At 26.6% G+C, this 18,199-nt stretch overlaps 1 protein-coding gene across 5 annotated transcripts in view; it reads left to right on the top strand.

The window, feature by feature from the left end:
- The first annotated feature begins 434 nt into the window (after positions 1-434).
- br (broad-complex core protein) overlaps positions 435-18,199 on the top strand; it is a 40,891-nt gene continuing 23,126 nt past the window's right edge. For all 5 annotated transcript variants that reach the window (XM_065507409.1, XM_065507410.1, XM_065507406.1 and 2 more), the window contains exons 1-6: positions 435-698; positions 11,672-11,860; positions 11,952-12,336; positions 12,410-12,671; positions 12,741-12,886; positions 14,228-14,278. In XM_065507409.1, the coding sequence (XP_065363481.1) occupies positions 513-698; positions 11,672-11,860; positions 11,952-12,336; positions 12,410-12,671; positions 12,741-12,886; positions 14,228-14,278 (1,219 nt within the window). In that variant the 5' untranslated portion in view covers positions 435-512. The remainder of the gene's footprint in view (positions 699-11,671; positions 11,861-11,951; positions 12,337-12,409; positions 12,672-12,740; positions 12,887-14,227; positions 14,279-18,199) is intronic.

Genomic DNA, 18,199 nt, shown 5'->3' on the forward strand with positions numbered 1-18,199 from the left:
ATTACTAACACTAAACATTAACCAAAATCAAACAAACTTTTGTTAACAAGAAACTTTTAAAAGATTAGAAACTGCATTTCAAACCTTAATCAATCATTACCAATTATTCATTTTTATCTTATCAATTTATAAACAAAATAATTTTAACCTTTATACCTTATTTTTCTTAACTCTCATTGCAGTTTACGTTTAATTTATCAATAATAATTTAAAACTCTACACAACAGAAACAACAAAATCAATACCCAACGTTTTATTCAATACGATAGAAGAAGAAACAAATAAACATCTTTAAATAAAACCTAAAACGAAATCAAAACCCAGAAAATATTGAAAAGCAGAAGAAATACACGGATTTATTTATAAAAATAAATATTTTTGTTGAACAAAAATTTTATTAAAACCAAGAAGAAGAACATTATTTAATTAATTTAATTAAATAAATAGAGAAAACAAAATATCAAAATATTAATTAAACTGTTGTTGTTTAAATAAAACGCAGACGTTACAAAATGGATGAAACACAGCATTTTTGTCTGCGCTGGAATAACTACCAAAGTAGCATAACATCAGCATTTGAGAATTTACGAGATGATGAAGATTTCGTCGATGTCACATTGGCATGCGAGGGTCGTAGCATTAAGGCACATCGCGTTGTATTATCAGCGTGCAGTCCATATTTTAGAGATTTATTGAAGGTAAGTGTAATGTTAATTAAAATTAGCAACTCCCCAAAGGTTTAATTCTAAAGGCTACATTTTTAAAATTTTAATAGAGTCTAAAACCGCAATTGCGTGTTAAAGTTTGTGGTAGATGTTAAGTAAATTTAGCTAGTTTTTTGTTAAATAAATAGTTTTGTTTAATGCATTCGTTAATGTCATAAATAGCTGTTTCATTAGTTGGATTTTTTGGTTAAAATGCGACGTCAAACTTTTCTTTTACAACTTAAACAAGTCATATTTTTTAACCAGCTAAACTGAAGGCAAACTAACATTATAATAACTCACGACTATTCTAAGTTTTGTTATACAGACATATTTACTCTGTATAAAACTAAACAAGAAACTGCAATTTTTTGTTTGCAAAAACTCGTATATTTAAAATTTTCTTTATACTGCAGCTGAAATGTTATAAATTTAAAGCTGAAAACTAAAATGATATCCTTGCTAAGCGTTCTCTATACACCAATACCCCTTTTAGACATTTACAAACAGCCACTTTACAGGCATTAGCAAAAGGCATGAAAAGCAAGGCAAAACTTATGCCATGTGCCCCTAACAAATCTAGCACGAAAACCACCAAAATATAAAAAAGAAATTGGCAAGTTAGTAAATAAATTAAAATGTGTACAAAACCTTCATACACACATACCCATAGTGCTGTAAATGTATTGTACAAACAACTAACATTTAAAATATTTGTTATTTTAAGTTGTAAATAAAAAAAAACATTTGCCTTCCTTACTCTAAGAATACGCCTAGTTTTTCCTGCTGCTGGTTTCTTCATCATATTGTTGTATGTAAATAGTTTATTTAGAAATTCCCTACAAAAGAACAAACAGTTTTGCAACTTTTCACAACTGCAAAGCAAAAAAAAATAACAAACCAAAAAGACGTCTAAATATGGTTTCAGTTTTCAGCACGTGATATTTTATAATCTTTTCTTTATTTTTTTTTCTGTTCTGTATATAATTTTTATTTTTATTAATTAGGTTGCTATTAAAGTTTTTGGTTTAAAGCTAAATGCCACAGACACATTTTAGCAAAGGAACAAAAAAAAAACATTAGTGTACCTGCAAGATACAAACAAATATGTATGCAACCAACAAATGTGAGTCTAAAATTTACAAACTGCGGCAGACATTTATGGTCTAATGTACAAAACAATATTGGCGGTAGAAGACAACAATAACACAATGAATTGCTAGCTAGCAATCCTTTTAGCAACGACAACGACAAAATCAGCCAAACAAAACTATAACGATAAACTATTTTAGAAAAACTTTTTTTCCTGCTGTTGTTGTGTAGTATTGCATAGTTTTAGGGGGGTTTCTTAAGAATTGCCCCTTTTGTTAAGTTTCTTCGTTCGTGCTCTGTTGTGGCATTGCTTTTTTGTGTGTTTGTGGCATTAAAATGAGCAAATTTCGTTTTATTTTAAAACCGCATCACTTTTCAAATTCTTGCGTTTTTCTTTATAATTTTAATGCAATTATAATAGAAGTTTTTATTACTAGTTTGTAAAACTGAGTTTTATTAATGTAATGTTTGTGTTATGATAGAATTATTATACAATAGAAATAGTTTTTGTTTAATATTTTAGGAAATTTAAACAGTTTTGTTTATTTAAAGTAATAAAGCTTTTGTTATACAAAGCCTTATTTTAAAAGCTTTTGAAATGAAAGCTAATATAAACTACCAAAGAAGGACTTAAATAAAATGACCCTGATGTGTTCCAGAATACAAAATAAAACTATTAAAAGAAAATAATGTTTTTACCACCAAATATTCTTTAATTTTATTTACAAAATGTTTCAGAAGAGCTTTTTTTCATGTAATAAAGTTTTTTTCAAAAGCTTATTTATAAAATGTTTAAACCATAAAAGGAAATTTTTTTCATAACATTCTTTTAAAAACGCTTTTTTATAAAAACATTTTACAAAAAGTTTTTAAAAGCTTTTTACAAAAAAAATTCTCAAAAAGGTAATTTATCAAAAAAAAAAAATTTTTACAAAATATGCATCTTTACAAGAGGTTGATTTTCAAAAAGCATTTAATTTTTTACAAAAACAAACATTTTCCAAAATCTTAACTCTTTAAAAAAAATCAAGAAACTTTTTAGAAAGAAGAAAGTGTTTTGAAATAAGCTATTTTAGTAAAATGTTTTAAAAAATATTTTTTTTTAAATAAAAGCTTTTTTCCAAAAATTATTTAAATAAGCTTTTAAAATTAAAAATGTTCTTTTTAAAAGCTTTTAGTAAAAAAGTATTAAAAAAGTTTTTTAAATTGTTGTTTTAAAATTTTTTTTTAAAAAATGTTCAAAGTTTTTAAATAAGCTTTTTAACAAAAAGTTGTACAAATAAGCTTAAAAACGGGTATTAAAAGAAAAAGCTTCTTTTTAAATTAGATTTTCTTACAAAGTTTTTCTTAAAAAAACCAAATACACAGTTTTGTAAAAATGGTTTATACAAGTAAAGAATTTTTAAAACTATATTTTTTTAATAAAAGCTTTTTTTCAATAAGTATTTTAACAATACCAAAAAGCTTCTTACAAATTTTTCCAAAAAGTTTTTCTAAAAAGCTATTTACAAAGTCTTTTTTACAAAATAAGCTTTTTACAAGAAGTGTTTTCCAAAAACATTTGCAGATTTTCCGAAAAATTTTAACAAATTTTTTTTCATATTTTTTACAAAAATTTTCCAAAAAAAAAAACTTTTTGCAAAAAACTATTTTTTTTAATAAAATCTAAAAAATTTTTACTAACATTTTTTCAAAGCTTACAAAGTTTTTGTATAAAGCTCTTTACAAAGTTTTTCTTAAAAAATCGTTTGATAAAAAGTTAAAAATTTTCTAAAATTTTTTCTATATAACAAAAAAAAAAGTGTGTTCTTAAAAAAAATACTACTAGCAATCAACTAAAATAAAAAACTAATCTTTTACACAAAATTAAAAAAAAAAAAAAAGAAAACTAATTTGTTGCAACTACTACTCTCCACTACCATAAATTTTCTATTATGGCCAAAAATCCAAAGAAAAAACTTATTAAATACAAAATACAATACAATTAAAAGCCATTTCAATTGACTCCATTTACAATCCCAAAAAAATAACAGAATTTGGCATTAAAATTAGCAAAAAAAAAAAAAACTGCGTTGACAAGTTTACTTGAAATTAAATTGAAGAAGTAAGAAAAAAAAACAAAGTCGTTAACAAATTTGTAAAACTTCTTGCATCAAACAATAAAATGGGCCTACTTATGCAAAAATTAATGTATAGAAAAAAAACTGTAACAATAACAAAGACAATAACAACTTTGAAGAAATACATACAAAAAAGCTAAAAAAAAAACTTAACTTAAAAGAAAATAAAAAATGCTTAAAAAACATTATACTTAGTAATGTCACGACATTTTGCATACTTTGAAGTGCATAAAATAGCAAGCAACAAAAAATAACTAAAATCCAACACAAAACTAAAAAAAAGAACACAACATTTAATTTGCTAAATAGCAAAAAAACAACAACATAACACACAATTGAACAAAACAAAAACAACAACAAAAAAAATAAATTATTGAAAGACACACAAACAAAAAAAACTTTAACAAATGCAACTAAACTAAACTGAATTCAACAGCAACTACATACAACCAAACCAACAACAACAACAAAATTAGTGAACAAAAAATAAATAAAAACATGGTCAAGCAAAAAAAAATTTATTATAATAAAATATATAATTTAAATTACATTATCAAAACAACGACAACAACAAACCAAAAAAAAGCAAATGCTTTGTAAAATGAAAGTAGAAGAAAAAAAGCTTCGCTACAAATTAAAATGGCACAAAACTTTGTTGGCACAATCTGACAAAAAAAGTACTACATAAATAGTGTTTGTTGTTAGTGTAAGTGTTAGTGTAAGAGATATAGTACTTTTTGTTGTGTTGTGAATAGGCTTAACATTTTACAATAGTTAAATGAATGAATTACAAACTGGTAGTAGTGTATAGAATTGCAAACATTATTATGCAAAAGAAGGATGGATTGGATGCCTGCCTGCCTGCTGAATAGTCAAAGCATTATTTGTTGGTTGAAATTAAAATAAGTTTTAAAGTGTAGCAGCGACTTTTAGCAAAACAATTAGTACTTATGCGACACTAATAAGGTTAATATAAAGACACATCTACACCTTTACAGTGGCTTAAAACACAAAATTTGTTTGTAAAGAGAAGCTTAACATCTGTCTTGATTTGGATATTAAATAAATCAGTTATGCTAGTGATCTTTTGTTGCAGACATTTAGCTAGGACACAAAATAGCAAATAAGCAAAGACACATAATTACCAAAATTGCAACATATGTACATACATTGTTTTTTTTTTGTAAAGAGAAGCTTAACCGTCGTGTTTCTAGCTAAGATTTTTAAATAATTTAGTAATGCTAGTGATCTTTTGTTGCAGACATTTAGCTAGGACACAAAATACAAATAAGCGAAGATTCAATTATTTTGCTTATATATTAGGGGGAATGTATGGGGAATCATGTAGCAAATCTAGAGTTGTAAACTTCAGATTGTATGGATCTTTCAATAGAACTTAAATTTAACAGATATATTTCGTCAATGAAGTCCTGTGCACAAATAGTTGCTCGTTTCTTTGAAAAACCAATTGCAGTACCACAAAATGCTTCACAAGCGACAATTGATGTGTCCATGGATAAGATACCGAGATTAAACATCAATCGACTGTATGGGTCTTTCAAGAGGAGTCAAATCCAGCAAAATATATTCGTGCGAAATAATTCAAGGCAAGTGTCACCTGTTTCTTCTGAAAAACTTAAAGCTCTCACTATTCCACACTCGCATTCAGCACTGTTTCGGAATCAAATGATTTGTTTTTAAATTCCCACACATCAAAAGCAGATTCGAATCCTTAAGAACCGGCTAATATGTCTTAAATGTATGATCTGATCAACAATTTGTTGATCTTCATTAAAAACATTTGAGAACACATTGAAGATGGGCAAAGTTTCCTTCAGTTTTTTCTTAAAAGAAACATACGTAAAAGCAACTTAGACCAACTTCAAATCCATTTCTATTATTTCATACCAGTTTTGAGTAGTTCAAACGCCATCAAACTTATAGGTAGTGATGGCAAGAAATCGTTTGCTAAAAGTTGGTAAATATTTTTGTGTTTGGAAAATAAATTGAAATTTAAAACGTAAAGTCAATAATTCGGCATTATTTTCCACATCCTTCAAACTTTTCTTATCTTAGAAGAACAGTAAGTTTGCAAGTTTGATGCAACCTGGACTAGCTTCAAACTTACTTCTATCATTTCACACTAGTTTTGAGAACTTCAAACTACATTCAGTCTGTAGCTTCAAACTATACTTGTCACTGACTAGTGATGCACTTTCAAATATTACGATTTATATTAGCAAAGTAAATTTTCCATTGATTGGAATGCTTCCATCTTATTTTATTGAAATTTCGAACAAAGAACTTTGACAGGTAGAAAAGACAATCATTAAAGATCCAAATTATTGAAAGAAAAAAATACTTTAAACTGTTGCAATGGTCAATCAGCTTTGCCGTCGACCACATTTCCTTAATAGTTGGTAAAATCGTACGATGAAACTTTGCCATTTCAACAAAATTTATAAAAAAAACTTTTAAGAGAAATCGCGTTTTTCCAAAAAAAAAACTCTGGCTGAGGAAACAGCTAAAACTACAAGTTGGTTCGAAGCGAACATACTGCAACATTTTGAACGAACTTTGTATATACGGATAATACAATCCTAGTCGGCCACGTCTTTAAGACATCCTCAACGACAATTTAAGAAGAAGACAATATAAAATCCTCGATATTAAACGCCAAAGACATTTTCCGTTAATAACCGATAACGTTGCTCTGGGAAAACAGTTTCATTATGACAATCGAATTTGTTGTCAATCGAATAATTCAGTCTTTATGACCGAATTTTCCACTTGTGGCTAAAAAATTTTAGATGGACCAAATATTTGGTTGTTTCAATCGTAATTCATGTCCACCAATAGAGTTTCTGTTACTGTAACTGAAAAAAACTGTTTACATAGTCCGAATTATTCGATTGGGAAGAAATTCTGGAATCTGTTTTCATTGTCTGGTCTTATTTGCTTTGCTACAGCAACAGTAACATGTTTATTTTGAAAAATTTTATATTTTTGGATATATTCCTGACAGTGTTCACTAAATTAGACTAAAATTAATTGATAATTTTAACCAAATAAATAGTTTGATAACATTTTAATTGATATGTCCTTTTTTAAGTACAGGACTAGTTCGTTTAATTCAGTGGTCGGCAGAAACATAACATGTTGCATACAAATTATTTTCTGATTGAGGTTTTTACTTTACAATCTCCAATATGTTTGCCTTACGACACTTTAAGATAATTGCTATCACATTAGTGTTGTGTAAATCTAAATTGTCGATTGCGTTCGGCAGCCCCAGGTGGCTGTGAATGCCGACCACTGAATTAATTCAATTGTTATAGAGAAATTTTAAAGTTGGTATAACTTGTAAACGCCTAAATAGTTTTTAAATTCAATAATAATACTTTTGCAAGCCACTGTAAATCCCTTTTCTCACTCAATTTTTGTCAAGTTTTTTGTTTATACAACATACATTTATATTTATTTAGATATACTCTAAAGGCATTAATATTTAATTAACTGCAGATAGAATTATTATTTTAATTAGGGGTTTAACTGCTGCAGCACCAGGCAAACAAACAATTTCACAAAAACACCCTGTTATTTAACATAAAATGCTAAAAAAAATAAAAAAATAAACAGCGAAAACACTTAACAAAACGAGAGCAAAACTACAAAAAACAAATACGAGTAGTATCAACATATCTACTAGTTAGTGGCTAAAAGCAGTAGAAGCGATAACGGTCATCTTTTTGTATTATTTTGGCAAATGAAACACTTGTAATGCTAATTGTCTCTTCAAGTTGAACACGGTTAAAACGGTGTAACTGTAAAACAAAAATGTTGCAGCTGTTAAGCTATTTTTTGTTGTTTATTTATTTCAATTTTTCTGTTTGTTTGTTATGGGAGTTGATAATTTGCCGTTGTTTTCGTTTCTTTTTGAAACAGTTAAAACGGTTAAAGCTTTTTTGTGAATTACAATATCTACAAAAAAAAAAAAATACTAAATAAAAAGCAGCCTCTAGAAAGTGTAGTTGCATTTTAAGCAAAAATTTACAACAAAAAATACAACTATTGTAAAAAAATGGCGTTTCTCACAAATGAGCTCAATTCAATAAGAGGTGCCAGAGTTAAATACATAAATAAATACTCGTACAATACTAATGTAAGTAGTACTTTGCTTGTAAAATGTTATGGAATGGACTGAATGGTGTGGCTGGCCCACTTTCTTGCTGCTTGTTAATTTCTGTTTAATATACTGGCTGTTATTGTTGCTGTGCTATACGGACAACTCTGCTGCAGCAGCAAAGTCAATGCAGTAAATTAACAGCTTCAATAAATACATACATTCATTATAATGCACATATTAAAATAAACAAATAAACTGCCACCAACTGAACTGAACTGAATCGAACTAAACTGAAAGACGTTTGCCATATCAGATCTATGTATTTGTGTTTATATAGCTCACCCTATATACAACAAAACTTGAGTTTGTAACAAATGTATTTGTTTAAAAAAAAAAATAAATTTTTTATTTTACAATATGTAATTTTTTGCTGTTTATTTGTATGAACAAAGCATATTTATTGCACACACATTTCTTTTCTGCAAATTTTCAATGTACTTGATTTTTTTACAATTTGTATTAACTTTTGTATCTGTGTGTGTTTTTTTTTTGTAAATATGAATGAGTCTTTGTAACATATACGAGACCTAAACAAGATTTTCGATCTGTTGACCTCAATTTGAGCAGCAGCAGCAAAAAATAAATACAAAAACAAACAAATACAAATTTTACAAAAATAGCAACTAAAGCAAAAATAGTACTAAAAACTTTAAAAAGCAGATGAAGAAAAACAAAACGAATTTGCTAAAACAGAAAATTGAAAAAAAAAATATTATACTTTTTGCAAAATCATGATCATCCTGTGCAACAGAAATAAATACGTTACACACTAATACCACTACTACTATTATTATAAAACCTGGAATATAACCAACAGTTCTGGAAGACTGTTCCCAACTAGTGATTTGATTTAAAATTTAGAATATTTCTTTTAATTAAAATTTAGAACATTATACATACATGATATTTAGAAAATTTCAAATGTAATTGAGAATTTCTACTTTAAATTGGGAATTTTACAAATTAAATTGAAAATGTCAAGTCCCAATTAAGAAAATTTCATATAAAAAAAAATTTAAAATTGAGAAAATTCAAATTGAAAATAAAAAAATTTTGAGAAAAATTTAGAAAAAATCCAGTTGAAGTAGAATATTCGATATGAAATTGGGAAGTTCAATATAAAATTGAAACAAAAAATCCATTTGAAATTGAGAATTTAATTTATAAATGTTTCTCAATTTTGTTTAGAATTTTCTCAATTTCAATTTGAAGTTCTCAATTTTATTTGGAATTTTCTCAATTTAAATTGAAATTAAGAAATTCAAAGTGAAATTTTGAAAAAAAAGTCCAATTGAGAATTTGAATTTCAAATTGGGAAAATCAATACTAAAATGAGAAAATTATAAAATTGATTTCAGTTTGAAATTTTGAATTTCATTATAAATTTTCGCAATTTTAAATGGAATTATCTCAATTTGAAATTCTCAATTTTATTTGGAATTTTTTCAAATTCAAAATTGAGAATTTCAAATTCAAAATTTAGAATTTAATTGTGAAATTTGAGAATTTGAATTTCAAAATTGAGAAATTTCAAATGTTTCTCAATTTTATTTAGAATTTTCATAATTTAATTTTGAATTTTATTTGAAATTTTCACAATTTTAAATGGAATTTTCTCAATTTCAATCTGAAGTTTTAAATTTTATTTGAAATTTTCCGAATTTCAAATTGAAATTGAGAAAAAAAAATCAAGTTGAAATTGGGAATTTCAATAAAGAATTGAGAAAATTCCAAATTTAATTTAAATAAATTCTTTTAAATGTTTCTCAATTTTATTCAGAATTTTCTTAATGTCATTTTGAATTTTATTTGAATTTTTTCACAATTTTAGAATTCTCTCAATTTCAATTAGATATTCTCAAATTTATTTGGAATTTACCAAATTTCAAATTTATTTGGAATTTACCAAATTTCAAATTTAAATTGAGAATTTCATTTTCAAATTGAGAAAATTCCAAATTAATTTTTTAATGTTTCTCAATTTTATTTAGAATTTCCTTAATTTTATTTTGAATTTCATTGGAAATTTTCACTCAATTTGAAGTTCTCAAATTTTTTTTGGAATTTTCCGGATTTCAAATTGAAATTAGGAATTTCAATATGAAATTGAGAATTTGAATTTCAAATTGTGTACTTGTTTCTCAATTTTATTCAGAATTTTCTTAATGTCATTTTGAATTTTATTTGAATTTTTTCACAATTTTAGAATTCTCTCAATTTCAATTAGATATTCTCAAATTTATTTGGAATTTACCAAATTTCAAATTTATTTGGAATTTACCAAATTTCAAATTTAAATTGAGAATTTCATTTTCAAATTGAGAAAATTCCAAATTAATTTTTTAATGTTTCTCAATTTTATTTAGAATTTTCTTAATTTTATTTTGAATTTCATTGGAAATTTTCACTCAATTTGAAGTTCTCAAATTTTTTTTGGAATTTTCCGGATTTCAAATTGAAATTAGGAATTTCAATATGAAATTGAGAATTTGAATTTCAAATTGTGTACTTGAATTTCAAATTTCAAATGGGAATTTCAATATTAAATTGAGAAAATTACAAATTTAATTTAAATTAATTTTTAAATGATTCTCAATTTCATTTAGAATTTTCTTAATTTAATTTTGAAATTTTGAATTTTCTCAATTTTGATTTGAAATTTTATCAATTTCATTTTGAAGTTCTCAATTTTATTTGGAATTTTCCGATTTTCAAATTGAAATTAAGAATTGCGATATTGAGAATTTGAATTTCAAATTGAGAAAATTCGAATTAAAATTGGGAATTTCAATATTAAATTGAGAAAATTATAAATTTAGTTTAAATTAATTTTTAAATGTTTCTCCATTTTATTTAGAATTTCTTATTTTCATTTTGTAATTTTTAATTTTATTGGAAAAATTCACAATTTTAAATGGAATTATATCAATTCAATTTCAATTTAAAGTTCATAATTTTATTTGGAATTTTCCGAATTTCGAATTGAAATTAAAAATTGCGATATGAAATTGAGAATTTGAATTTCAAATTGAGAAAATTCGAATTGAAATTGGTAATAAGACTTCTTTTGCAGTCAAGGCAGCACTGCTGGGTATGTACAAACAATCACCATCATTGTTTTAAAATTACACACCAATACATGAAAACATTGGTGTAAAATTGTAATAATGCCTGCCCTGCTAGCTTGCCTTTGGTTTAACGACAAATAAAGACGACGAACAGACGGACAGCCAGACGAAACAGCCGCAAAAATATCTCATGTTTTATCATCTGATGCATGACCTAATTTCTAGATGAACGATCACATGCAGTCTGCATGCAAGTACATACATACATATGTATTTATACTTAAATGCGTAGAAAACTGGAATGTTAAAAAAAGAAGTATGAGTGTTATAAACTATATTTAGAAGCATTAAAAAACAGTGCTTAACAAAATTGAATGTTCACTTGTAAACTTTTTGAAAGAAAATAATCACTAAGGGGAGATTAAGCAAATAAATTGAAAACTAAACATCTTGTAATAAACAAATTTTAATAATATTTAATTTTCTTTTCTTTATTAACAGAGTACTCCCTGCAAACACCCAGTGATTTTATTGCAGGATGTAAATTTCCATGATTTACATTCATTGGTTGAGTTTATATATCATGGTGAGGTAAATGTCCATCAGAAATCCTTACAATCATTTCTTAAAACCGCTGAAGTTTTAAGAGTTTCCGGCCTCACACAACAACAAGCAGAAGAAACTAATAGTGTAAGTAAAAACTCCAAAAATCTTCACAAAACTAGCCATCCATCCAAAACTTTATAAATTTATACAACAAAATTTATTTTATCTCCTATAGCAATTACTTCAAATACAAAATCTCGCCAATAGTGGCATACGCACACCTTTAAATTCACACCACTCCTCCATGCAGGATGAATCGCCACTGTATCCGCGTAATATTGTGGGCTCACCACCGCCACCACCATTTCCACCCACCCCCTTGTATAAACGCAACATTGCCATGATCAGACGCGAACAACACAACACTTCAACATCATCGGCCGAGGATCCCAATAATGTTTTGAAGCGCATGCGTAGCTCGGATAATGGTTTGCCACCCAGTAATACCAACAGTCCCGATATACCACATCCACGCAGTACTTCACCACAACTAACACCCACAGATTTCTCAACAATGAAACACAATAATAACAATTCACCACCACCAAAAGATGAGAAACGTAAGTCATCTTAAATCTTTGTTTGTGTAACTGGAAAATATAACAAGTGTATTAATACAAAAAAAATCTTTAGGTAATGGTTCCTCACTTAGTGTTAGCGGCAATGGCAATGGCAATGGCTCAAATTCAAATACCAACGGCAATGGAATCTCTTCAAGTGAAAAATTAGGCAGTCTAACACCTTCACCCTTGACACGCTCGGCGGAAGATGTTAAATCGGAACCCATGGAACTGGTTTGTCCCAATAACAATGATAACGAGCACAGCAATGATTCGACTGGAGAACATGATGTACATCGTGCCAATAGCGCCGACTGTGGTAAAGGTTCTTTGAGGTAAGTGCAGCAATTGATGTTTATATTTTGGATTGTTATTAATTTTGTTTGTTTTGTTTTTGTATTTAGTTCGGTAAACGATGAAGAAATTGAAGGTACCATGCCACCACATCCAGCCTCGGCTCCGTTTCCATTTTCACCAGGTGAAAAGTTATTTCCATCGGCACCATTTCCACAGTTTTCATTGAGCAACATGGATCCAGCAGCATTTGCCAGTAAGTATTTAATTATGAGTTTTCAATCCTCATTAGATAATTGATAAGATTCCACATCGAAATAGTATAAATAATTGCCTTGCAAACAAATCCAATTATGTGATTGCAAAATAAAAGAGTATAGAATTCTCATTCGATTCATGAAGAGATTCCAGATCGCAATAGAGCAATAATTTCCGTTCACACTAATCCAAATCAGATTTGTTTGCAAAAATATACAAAAAATCTATAATATTTTACAAAAACGCCAACACTTTCTGCACTTTATTCAAAGTATAGAATCCTCATTAGATCCTTGATTATATTCAAGATCGCAATAGAACAAATAATCGCCTTTAAAACAAATCAGACAACAAATCAGAAATGGATTCCTCATAAGATTCCTGATTCGCAATAAAACAAAATTGCATTTAAAGACATCCAAATCTGATTTGTTATTCTAATAAGGACAAAATTCAGCATTCATTGCTTTTAAAAAGGTGACATTTTTAGAAAAGAACATGTTATCCATTTACAAATTTAACATACTCATAGAATAGTACTCAGAAAATCATAAAGGGCACAAAAAGGGCAACATTTTTGCCAGAGTTTACTTAAGTTTCAATCATTTGAAACCTTTAAAATAGGAGTTTTAATTATTTTTAAATTTATAAACCTTGTTCTTACAAATAGTTTCCTTTCAAACAAATCCAAATCTATGATTCCAAATAAAAAATTGTTGTTATTTTTCAAAAAAGGCAACATTTTACGACAGTTATTCTATTGAAGGGAAAAATTTTGGATTCATTGGTTTTAAAAGAAGACATTATTAGAAAGAAGACATTATTAGTTAAGAAGTTTAACTTTCTTCCAGAAAAGAACTCAAAATAACACAAAGGGCAGAAAAGGGGCAACATTTTTACCAGATATTACTTAAGTTTCAATAATTTGAAACCTTTAAAATAGGAGTTTTAATTATTTTTGAATTTATAAACCTTGTTCTTACAAAGGTGGCATTTACACTTTGATTTAAAGTCATGTCTTTTTTTTTTGGTTCTCTTTTAAAACCCCTACGAAAATCCCCTAGCATTTATACGATGCCTTGTTTTGTCAACCATGTTTGCCTTTTTTTGGCACCTAATCGTTTCAACAACCAATCAGAAAAGAGCTCAAAGCTGAATATCAAAAAAAGTCTTGAAAATGTTAGCCATTTAGAAGTTTAGCTTTTACTTTTTGAAAAAAACTCAAAAAAACACAAAGGGCAGAAAAGGTGCAACGTTTGTACCAGAATTTTACTGCTGTAACAAATAATTTAAAACCTTTCAAATACTAATTTCTTAATTTTCTCTTTATTCTTTACAGATTTGAATCCTCAATTACAAAGTGCTGCCGAATTAGCTGCCTCTCCCCAAGGTGAGTGCTTTCTCTTTTTTACTATTGCTTAGAATTCATTGACATTTTTTACATCAATGCGTACAAAATTTTCTTAATTTTTTTTTTCCAAATAATTTTTTTTTTTTTCAAATTATTTATTAATATATATTTTTTTTTATTAAATTAGTATACATTGATATTCTTTATTTAACTTTTGGTTTATTTATTTATTATTTTTTTCTTTATAATTAGAATGAAAAGAAAAAAAATAATAATTTTTTATAATCGAGTTATAAAAAAAAAATAAACAAATTTCATTTACTTCTACGCATTCACATAAACTTAAAATGATAAAATATTTTAAACAAATTTTCAAAACTCAACTGAATATATAACAAAGAATCGAAAAATTTTAATTAGAAACAATAATAAAGGGTTAAAATATTAGAAATTTAAAAAAAAAAATCATGGAAATTTCAATTATTTTGATTATTTGAATATATGTTAACCCTTTTTTATAACTAAGAAAACCAAAAGTATTTAAATAATTTGGCGTTAAGTTTTTTTTAGAATAACTTAAAAAAAAAACATGAATATAAATTTCTTTCTTGTTTGATTGTTTCAAATGGTAAATGATTTCATTTATTTGCGTCACTTTAATACTATTTTTTTTATATATGAGAAAATGTTTGTATATTTAACATGAAAACACTCGTTTGAAAATTGAAGTGAGTAAATTACACATGTAAACATTAAGATAAACATGCTTACACATGCCGGTATTTGTTCAAACATTATTAGAAAAGTTTTCCATCCGGTGGGGTTTTTAAACGTTTACGTTTTAACGTTTATAATTGTAACAACAACCTGTTGGCTGCTAGCAGCAATGATGATGATGATGAAGATGCCAAATTATAAAAAGTTTTACATATTTGGTTTAGAAGTAATTAACATACTCACTGCTCACACTCTTAAACATTTACATCATGTGTTCATCATCCTTAAAGCATTAACTCTTCATTGTTAGTTATTTGTAATGATAGAAAATGTTCTCATTCCTCTCTTTTTTTTTCTTCTAAAAATTGAGGAAATTTTTTAATTATGCTGTAAGCGTGTGTGTTTATATGTTTGAGAGAGTGTAAAACCACAACAATTTCATCACTAATAAACACATCAACAACTACTCTTCCGTTTCCTCTTGTTTCTTGTTTTAATAATACCGTTATCATTTAAAAATCAGTTTGAAAAGTTTTTGTTTTAAACAAAAACATTTTCACAAAAGCCTTAAAGCATGTGTGTAAAACATTATTATTATTATTGTAAAATAAACCTGAGGTTAGTTGATGGTTTTTAACCCCTTTTCTTTAACACATCCCCGCCCTTTAACAACTGGTTTCCTCATTAACTAACTCTGGCTGGATGGTTTGATGGCTGGCTGACTGATTGCCTTTATGTTGTTAGTTTTCCTGCAATATAAAGTTGTGGTATTGTTGTTGTTGTTTTCAAATAAAATTTCAATCCTTTTCCTTTTTACAACTTTTTTATAGAAAAACAAACAAACACTTCAATTTTCATGGTGTTTTATATACAAACAAACAAATCTAAATATATATAAAACAAATTGATTTTTTTTTTATTTTTTTTTAACATATAATTTTGTTCTAGTATAACAATAATAACAATAATAAATATAATAAATAAAAGCATAAAGAAAGTTGAGGCGTTCGTATTAAAAGTATTACACTCAAAATCAAAATGTTAGTTGAAATCAGATAAAATTTGTCTAACTACTGAATAAACTCCACGTACAATCCAAATCCAAATAATGTAAAAAAAAAAACAAAAGAAACGTTTAATACGAGTAAAATCCTAATGTGAGAAGTAAAATCTTACATTTGTGTTGCATTAAAAATTAAAAAAACAAAACAAAATCATTAAAATAAATATATATTTTCCGTGAATTGTTTTTTGTGTACTAATTTTTGTATTCGTACTCTTAATATAATTTTTATTTTTTTGTTGTTTTTTATGATTAACTTAATATTTTCGTTCACATTTGTATTATTTTTCGTTTTTTTCTTATGATTTTCTATTCATTTTATTGAATTTAAAATACATTTGTCTCATTTGTTTTATATATTTTTTTTTTTAAAAATTATCAATTAATTCAATATCAAAAACCATTTTAAATTGGTTTTATAACTAGTTTAGTTACAATCGAAAAAATTTCATTCACCCACCCCCTTTATAATTATTAATATATTATAATTTTTTTGTTTATACTTCATATCTAATTGAGTTAATTATTTATTAATAATATAAATGTGCTTTGTTTTTCTTTTTTTAATTTCCCTAATATATTAAAAACCAACAAAAATTATAAACATTTCTTAATTTTCTTAACCAAAAATTTGAACTAAACGTCGTATATGTGTGTAATTTTTTTAACTTAAAACTAATGTTTTTTCTTTTGTTGTTATTTTTCAATTATGATTTTAATTTATCAAAAAAAAAAAGAAACAAACGTAATTGTGTTTTTGGTTTTAATAAATAAATGTTTTTTATTTGTTGTAATATTTTTTTAAATTATGTTTTAACAAACGCGTTCACGCACGATTTATTCAGAAAAGCGAGTAACAAAACAAACTTTTTGAAACAGCATTTTGTCTAGAGTTTTAAAGGAAAATGTTGTGGGGATTTAAAATAAATGTTTTTCAAATAATAAATTCCAACATAGTTTAATTGGAAATCTAAAAATTAATGCAAAAGGTTGCTTTGTAAAGTTAGCTTGTCAGGAACACAGTTAATTATTTTGGTTCTGGTTCGAAGGACCAACAATTAATAAAAAAGCCAAGAAATAGTTTCATTTATTATTTCAGCTTGTAAATATTGCAATTTTTTATGAATTTGCTTGTCAGGAACTCAGTTAATTTTTCTACATAAATTCCTACGCAATACGGGTTCGAAGCACCAAATTCAAACTTATTATGGTACCATAACTATAATTTTTTAGAAAAGGGACTGAATAAAGTTAAAATTTTTTCTTAATAAGCAACAAATACGAAAAATATTTTCTTTAACGAACCTTTTACTTTTTACAAAAAAAAATTGGTTTGGCCAGTTGTATCATAAAGGCAACATTAACAATGAAAATGTAGCATTTTTTGCCTTCTATGAGTGATATTTTTAGAAAACTACATGTTACCCCTTCAATATGTTGCAGTTTTTTCAGTAAATAACCTTTTAAAAAGCAGAAAATAAGCAACCACCATCAGATCCCCATGTTTTCTTGATAATTTGGAACCTTTTATTGGAAACCTTTTGCCAACACCAAGAAAAGGAATATTTTGACACCTTAATAAAAATGAGGACAAAAATTGTGCATTTATTGCTTTTCTTAAGATTTAGAAAATATGAAAAGAAACAAAAAACGCCATTAGAGCCTTATTTTTGCTTTAAATTTTTGGGAGTACTACACTCCAAGGGGCAGAAAAAGAGCAAAATTGTTGCCAGGAATCATAATAAGATCTACAAGTTTTCTTTGATGATTTAACACCAAAAAAGGGCAACAGTGCAGAAAACGTAATTTGATCCTCATTTTTTCTTTTTCAATGTTTAAGTTCTACTTTCCCAACGGGCAGATTATACAATATTAGCTTTATAGAAATTATAATAAAATTTCTTCTCGATATCGAATTCTAATCTCAAATAAGAAAATTACGATCAATTTTACCCCATCACGAATGCGGCCCGTGTTATTTTTTATCACATCATATCGAAGTGATTTCACAAAGTTTTGAGATTTCTGCTTAAATGTAAAATTCTGCCTGTTGCTTTGCCATACAAGAAAAGTGTAATAATGGCTGCATTCTTGATCGAATGAACTTTCATATTGAAAACCCATTAGCCAAAAACCCATTAAATAATTAAAAAGTAAGATGTGTTTTTATTTTATTAAAA

The sequence above is a fragment of the Calliphora vicina genome, chromosome 4 (genome assembly GCF_958450345.1).
Source record: "Calliphora vicina chromosome 4, idCalVici1.1, whole genome shotgun sequence".
NCBI lineage: Eukaryota > Metazoa > Arthropoda > Insecta > Diptera > Calliphoridae > Calliphora > Calliphora vicina.